At 33.1% G+C, this 7,919-nt stretch overlaps 1 protein-coding gene across 8 annotated transcripts in view; it reads left to right on the forward strand.

Moving 5' to 3' along the window:
* SYCP2 (synaptonemal complex protein 2) overlaps nt 1-6,878 on the forward strand; it is a 68,884-nt gene extending 62,006 nt beyond the window's left edge. For 6 of the 8 annotated variants that reach the window (XM_070472449.1, XM_020905145.2, XM_020905147.2 and 3 more), the window contains 9 exons: nt 1,718-1,808; nt 2,053-2,193; nt 2,732-2,862; nt 3,905-3,999; nt 4,090-4,189; nt 4,783-4,841; nt 4,980-5,058; nt 5,164-5,220; nt 6,076-6,878. In XM_070472449.1, the coding sequence (XP_070328550.1) occupies nt 1,718-1,808; nt 2,053-2,193; nt 2,732-2,862; nt 3,905-3,999; nt 4,090-4,189; nt 4,783-4,841; nt 4,980-5,058; nt 5,164-5,220; nt 6,076-6,150 (828 nt within the window). In that variant the 3' untranslated portion in view covers nt 6,151-6,878. Of the gene's footprint in view, nt 1-1,717; nt 1,809-2,052; nt 2,194-2,709; nt 2,863-3,904; nt 4,000-4,089; nt 4,190-4,782; nt 4,842-4,979; nt 5,059-5,163; nt 5,221-6,075 lie in introns of those variants that run through there. The other 2 variants (XM_070472448.1, XM_020905151.2) reach the window with 2 other exon arrangements.
* The last annotated feature ends 1,041 nt before the right edge of the window (nt 6,879-7,919 follow it).

A 7,919-nucleotide genomic window follows, 5' to 3' on the forward strand; every position in this document is an offset into this window, starting at 1 on the left:
TAGATTCTCTTGAATTTTGAAAATAGGTAATCAGAGTGTTTTATGGTAATTTTTGCATTTCGTCTTCCAATCCTTATATACATGGTCATTTCAAGGTGACTATGACATGTGGAGCAATGTTAAATAGATATCATAGTGGTATGTATGGTTATCAATAGTTTTTAGTAGATACTTGTTATCAAATTAATGTTCTAATTGTTTAAATGTCTTTTTTCACTTATGAATGGGTGTTGAGTTTTAGCAGTGAACTAGTTATTCCCTCAGAATTTAATAATTTTAGTTTAATATCTGTATTTTTCTTACTTTAGTTTTCTAACTTCCTTTGGGTTTCTGTATGTCCTGTTCATTCATAGTAAAGTATAATATTGTTGTGAATAGAAGTAATACAGTTGTGGTACAGTTGACCCTCCATATCTATAGGTCCACATTTTGTCAGCCAACCATGGATTCAACCAACTGTGAATCAGTACTTCACATGTGGGACATGAGCATCAGTGGATTTTGGTATTTGCAAGGGGTCCTGGAACCAGCCCCTCCTCTGCCCTGCAGATACTGAGGGAAGAATGTACATACACTGTGCTTGGTTCCGCACTCTTGTCCAACTCTTCAGCCCCATGAACTGTAGTGGGTTGCCATGCCTTCCCCCAGGGGATCTTCCCAATGTAGGGATCGAGCCCAGATCTCCTGCATTGCAGGCAGATTCTTTACCATCTGAGCCACCGGGGAAGCCCAAACTGCAACACCTACTCAGATGTAAACAGTTATACTTCAGGAAAAATTTATGGAAATTGAACCCCCATATATGAAAGTCATATGGTAGTACAGCCAGTAAGCTTTCCTTAAACTAAGATAGTTCTTAATAAGAATCAGATTACAGGCCATTAGTATAGTTATAGTAATTTAGTATTTTTCACCTGTTATTATCTGAAAGTGTGGTGTTTAAAATACGTAGGATGGTTTGATCATAGAAAAAAAGTTGAAATACTTACAATGAGAAAGCCTTAAATAGGCTTATCACTTTAAACCACTGACTTACATATTTATAATTAGGACTTAGTGGTTTCATGATTATATAGGAATTTGGTTGAGTTTTTCTACTATAAAAGTCAACAAAAAATATTAATATTTAATAATTATAAAATACAGAATGTTAAGACAGAATTATAGCTTGGAGTGGGCTAGGTTTTGGGCTATACCAGCCTCTACTTAGGACAGATTGGTATATATAGACTGAGTAGAGAAACATCATTAACTTAAGTATAGAAGGAGAACTGGAAATGGACACAGATTTTCATAAAACAAGAAAAAGACTAATTTGGCTAACACATTTGTATTTGAATCAGTAAGACATAAGGTTAGAGGACAAAGATGGGGCTTAAAGATATAACTTGAAGGAAGTACTTTAGACTTTTCTTTGGCCTCCCATTTCCTGACTCAAAGAAATCAAACTCCTAATAAGGAAGAACTGAAAAATAGGATTAGTTTAAAAAAGCAGCTCAAAACTATTGCTGTAATTTAAGATTGAGGTTAACATAAAAATTTAGGAAAATGCATAGCAGTGTAAGAGATCAAAAGGGATGGAAACAATATGAAGAAAAAAAAAAACAAATTGATAGCATTTGTAACTTATTGTCTGTAGAGGTTGAGAGAGAGGGTCAAAGGTGAATCCAGGAGTACTTACACAGAATATTTTTCCAATTTCTGATAACTGTCTTAGAAAAGTCATTCAGCATCTCCATTGTCCACGTCTAGTGAAGAGAGAGAGAGAGCATGGTATGGCATGCCCGGTGACTCCACACGTGTATCAGGTTTGTGGTCAAAGACTTGCTTTTTAAAAAATGCATATTAATTACTGAAATACTACTGTGAAATTTCACCTAAAGAAATTTTTATAATTGTACCATTATTCAATTTAATGTCGAAATTATATAGGATTTAATGCAGTTGTCTAAAACTATATAAATGGAAACAAAGGCTTTTTTAAAATAAAAGCAATAATATATTAGGTATTTTTAATTAAGATTGTTAGCACTATTATTTACTGTTCCTAAGGCTGTATACAACATCTTAGTTGCAAACGAATGTACACGGAAGACAGCCTAAATTATTCTGGTGAACTGGAAGAAGAAAGAGCAGACTTTCTTCCCAAAAAACTCTGTAAAAGCGAAGATGCAGATCATCACACCTACAAAGGTAGGTAGATTAGATGCCTATGTCAAAATGCAATTAATTTGGAAAGTGGTTTCTTCAATTTTGAGTGACTTCTTTCATAAAACAAATTCCTTTGTAAAGATAACTTTGGATAAATCCAAAAAGGAGGATGCTTTATTACAAAGTTCACTTTATTCTACTGTTATAGTAGACTTTACTCATAAATCTTCCTCATCACTAATTACCATATACAGGCTTTACTACAGTATTAACTTACTGATAGATTAGCATATCATTAAATAGCTGGGTTATTACTGTGCAAGTAGTAAAGAACTAGTTTTTTAAAAAATGAATCCAAATATGTTCCATTTTAATGTTACTGTTTCTGCCTTAATTCCCATGCTAGAAGGTTTTTTATAAGTCAGAATAATTTTAAATGAAAAATATGCCTATGGTTTATAATCCTTAGATTACATATGGAATCTGAAAATAAGACATTGTTCTTAGTCTCATGACAAAGAAGGTAAAATTTGTAACAATGCATTATCTTAATTTTAGCTGATTGTCTTCATTTTCTTAGTGTCCAAAAGTATATCTCCATTATCAGCAAATGACTTTTCTATTCCTTTGGAGAACTGGGAAACTGAAATTTCAGATGTAGGGATGATGGTGTGCGAGCAGCTCAATACAGAATTTCAGAGGAAAGTTAATGTGAGTTGTCATCCTTTAAATTATGATAATATGTCACATTTTCTACTAGACTGTCAGTTCAGTTAACCCTTTGGCAACAAAACACCCATTCATGAACTCAGCTTTCCTCATGCACTGGTAAAAAGCTGGAATGATTCATGAGCCAAGTTTCTTTTCTAAAACTTTATATTACCCATATTCTTTACCTATGGGTTCTCTTTGTCCTATTTTCCTTTTCAGTTTAACATTTTGAGTTTTTTGTGATTTTTCTTTTTTCTGAACAATTTTCTTTTTGTGCCTAGTCTTTAATATATATTTTTTTAAATCTCACAGCAGTAACTGCTTATAAGGGTATTATACAAAGTATAGAGGATGAACAGCCTCAGTCAGAAACCCATTTCATTTTGTTTCTCCAGTTCTGTACTTAAGCTCCTTAGTTATTGTGGTTCCAGTGAGGTGATATTTGCAAAAATACTTCTAAAATACAGTAATTCTAAATTACTGTTGTTTTCTCCCCTCATCTCTTTTTCTCACATGCCTGTATTTAGACAGTTCTTTTTGCCCTCCTGTTAAGACATTTTCCTGAACAGGTTATCAGCTCTCTTTCTTTGCCTTTTTCTTTTCTTCATGGGTAAACTCTGAAATTATTTAAGATTCTGTAGATTTCTCTTGAGCTGATTTATCCAAGGTTATCATCATCTAAACAGAGATGCCCTGATTCATACATTTTGCATATCTGTGACTAGATGTGGATATATTTTATGAAAAATGGTAGTAATTTTGAGTGTGACTCCTGGGCTGTGTTCCTGAAAAGAATTATAATCACTAGAATTTTGGTAAATGTGATGTACTTATGAAGATAACTAGCAATTCCAACCCTCAGTCAGAGCCTTCCTGGTGGGACTGAGCTTATTCATTAACACTTCAGTTTAAATCACTTGAGTTTTTAATTTTTCACTGTTCTTAGTCATTTATATTTCATGGAAAAGGCTTTGGTCCTAATATAGTCTTGGTTAGATTATTTAGTAAAGATTTTTCAAGTTAAAAAATGAGTGTTTTTCAGATCCGCCACAAAATGATGGATTATTTTACTAAACAGACTTGGAAAACATTTCAACAACATATAAAAGCAATCAACCAGAAGATTCAGGAGTACAGGTGCTAAAAATCCCTTCTAAAATATCCTAAGTGCTTTGTATTCTGAGTGCTATCATTTTTTTTAAAAATCTCATTTTCTTTCTTTAATAGGATCAAAAAACTTGACAAATTCCAATTCATCATCATGGAGGAGCTACAGAATTTTGAAAAAGACTCACAATATTTAAAAGATTTGGAGAAGGAATTTGTGGTTTGTGCTTATAAGAGTTTAAAGATAATTGTAAACCTCATTTTTAAAGAGCTGCACTCAGGAAAACTTCTATTAACCTTCTACTTTTTTAGGACATAATTTAGTTTTATCCTTGATTTTTAGTTAGTTTCATGTACATACACTAAAAATACAGAGTTAAGTTTATCAAGGGATATTAACATACATACTACTATACATAAAATGGTAAAATAACAAGGACCTATACGGCCAAGTATATTCATTATCTTGAAATAACTTATAATGGAAAAGAATCTGAAAAAATACATGTATGCATGTATAAGTAAATCACTTTGCTATATATATATATCTGAAACATTGTAAATCAACTGTACTTCAGTAAATACATAAAGTTTATGATTACCTCTTACAGGGAGAAAGTCTGAAAGAGTTTGCTTTCAGTTTTTTTATCTGAAAGAGTATATGACATCTGCAATGTTTATTCTTAGCATATAGCCAGGTTGTTTTTTTTTCTTTTCATGTTGTTTTTTAAATTAGAAATAAATATAGTAAATTCTACTGTTTAGTTTTAATTTTTAGTCATAACTACAGTATAACTGGTTTTGTACTTTTAGGACTTTCGGGAAAAGGTATTTCAGCAGTTCAGTGCCTTTCAAAAAAGTGAACAGCAGAGGTCAGTATGACATTCTTAATGATAAGAATATATAACAAGACTTTTTGGTCAAAAAATTTAAATTATATATACTATATTGTAGTAATTTAATTTGTTAAATACCAAAGTAAATGCAAAGGTAACTGTTCATTATTCTAGATTTCACCTTTTAAAAGCTTCATTGGACAAGAATGTCTTCTACAGCACTGATTGTGAAGAAAATATTATTACATCTCAGGTATAAATTCTATATTTTTGTATGTAACTTCTCAATATTGGTTAGTCCAACTTTTTGTTGTGAAACTTTGTAATAAATTTCATGGGAGAAATTATTTATTCACAGATGTGTTTGATGAAAGAAAACATGAAAATGCTGCAAGACAGACTTCTTAAGGAAATGGTAAATCAATATCTAGTTTGAGTTTTTTTAATGGAATGATCAGTCATGCTTTTATATGTTTAAATGAGAAATTCTTCCACAGGTTTTTCTTTTTGGATTGAAACCACTGGGGTTCTTTTAGTTCTTTAAAATGGGAGCAAATTTATAGTAGAAAATAGGGGTGATTTTAAATAATGAGTGTCTCCTTAAAAGAAAGAGCAATTTAAAAGTAAGCTAGAATAATTATTTCTTTGTATGTATCTAAGCAAGGTGCACCACAGCAGTCTTGCTGTGTCTTCTGAAGGAGAAGGTGTGTCAGGCAGAGCAATAAAGAATTTTCATTTACTTAGATTTGAGGATAAAATTAGCTGATTTTGCAGAGGTCTAGTAGACCAGCAACTGGATTCTGGGGGAAGAGCTCACCAGGGTGGGGAACAGGGAAGGTGTCTAAAGGTGCTGTCCAGGTAAACATGCTTTGGTGTTTCCTCAGAGGTAGAGGCATTTCTGTGTATACTACAGGATATTTTAATATACTTTGATTAAATTTTAATAGAACCTCAGTATGCTGATAGTGGAGGCTAAGACGATAGTTGTTAACTAAGCCAGTTTAGTTGGAAGCACGTAAGCTAACTAACTAGATTGATCCTTGTTGAAGATCTTTTCTAGACTGTGGATTTAATATTTAAAGGAAGTAAAAAATTTCATTGGTTTGGGGTTTAAAAGTGATCTCAGTTGATTACCTAAATATATATCTAAAATATCAGTAATAAGCATATAATTCTGTAGATACCTAGGAACAGGCCTTAGGGGATTGGATAGGATGATAATTTTATAGTGAATCACTGTCCAAAGTGATTTTTTTTTTCTTGGCCACAGCAAGAAGAGGAGCTTCTCACTGTACGCAGAGGACTGAGATCATTATTCATGGCTCATGAGAGAAACTGTGTTTGATGTCTAGTTGTTTTCAACAAGTTTTATCCAATTATTCCTGTTTAGCTTAGGAAATGCCAGAGTAGCTCTATAAAGAAAAGACATGTTACCCAGGCAAGAGTACCTCTGTAGAACCCTCTAAATTCAAAGAACAGTCTGTCCTCTGCTGGATAAGAAAGAACCTGTAATCACCATAACATGACTGAGCTCCTAAGCCTTTTGTCTGTGCAATACTTTTTTCAGAAAGCTTTGGGAAACCAATCAGTAGAAGGAATTGGCTTACTTTTATAGTAATATTTGCATGAGATAAATATTACCAGTTAACTATACTCATGAAACTAGTTATTAAAATTTATCATATAAAATATATTTTAAACACAAAAAGTTTTAACTAAATATATAAAGTATTGTTAAAATTTACTAGTTCAGAACATGATTCAAATAATAAAATTCAGTGATGCATAGAAGGGGAAGAAGTCTGATTTAAAATGCTTACCTGAGAGTAAAGCAGTACTTTCAGCACACTGTTGGAGAATGTATTTATTCAGCTATGGCTCCATTGTATTAGAAGGCACTAAATAGCCTAACAGAGTTACCATTTTAATTCTAGGTAGACATACTAATAACCTTGGCTGTTTGGACAAGTACTTTTTAAGCCCTAGGGTTCACTGTAATATTTTGCTAGATTAATATATGAAAATGAATACACAGTTTGTGTAATAAAGTTGAAATAAATGCTGTCACTTGGATATTATAGTTATTCTATAAATCATTTTGTTTGAATATCTACCAGTCAGACATTTGAAGTATACCATCACACCATCTCACCTTACCAGTATTTAAGTACAGTGGTAAAAGTGGCTTCTTAGTCTAGATAAGCAAAAAACCTTTCACATCATAGCTTTATTCCACTGTTAGCATCAGCTAAGATTTATTGATAGCGTAGCAGAAATTCTACTTCAGGAAACAATGACAAGTCTGCTATAATATTAAAACAACTCAGGAGTTGTAACTCTGTGTTCCCCCATGAGACTTCAAAATTAATCCATTATGACACACATCCTTTTATATCTCCCCTCCTTGGCCAGACTTCCAAGACCGCTAAACCCATGCCATGCTGATTCCCATACTGTGTTATATGTGTAATCCAACCCAGGTGCCTGCTTTCTCCCAGCTCTTTAAACCATTCTGCTTTGACCTTGTCATTATCAATAGTTGTGCCCTGAATCTCACTTCAGATGTGAATCATCTCACCCTGCTTTCTAGAGTAGTACCAGGCTGTTCACTCCACTACTCTTTGCTATGCTTGTTAACCCTCTTGTCCTTCCTTCTTGCCTTACCGATTTTAGAGTCCTTAGTCCTAGACAGTACTCTCACCCTCTCACCTTTGCTCAGCTTTTTATCCACTAGTTCATACCCTTCATTCCACAACCTGAACATCACTTGAGAAAAACAAATATAATTAAGGTTTAAATTTATGACCACATATTTCAAATGACTATATTGCATTGCTCAGCAGTCCTTATCCTGCCCTGTTTAATTGCCTTTACCACATTTCCAGAGCATTATTGTATATCAGTACCTCTTTCCTTAATTCTTTACCTTTTAGGGTATGGCCTTACCTCATACTTTCCTCATCTCTTCTCCCTAAAATCTAATATGTTACCTGCATCAATACTGGCATTTCTGATTTCTCACATGTTTCAACAGCAGATAAGCCTCATTATTTCCGGACAGTCTAATCCCCTGGAGGTACTCTGAATCCTGTTGTCTTTGACTTCTCCCTATTG

The sequence above is a fragment of the Odocoileus virginianus genome, chromosome 9 (assembly GCF_023699985.2).
Source record: "Odocoileus virginianus isolate 20LAN1187 ecotype Illinois chromosome 9, Ovbor_1.2, whole genome shotgun sequence".
Lineage (NCBI taxonomy): Eukaryota > Metazoa > Chordata > Mammalia > Artiodactyla > Cervidae > Odocoileus > Odocoileus virginianus.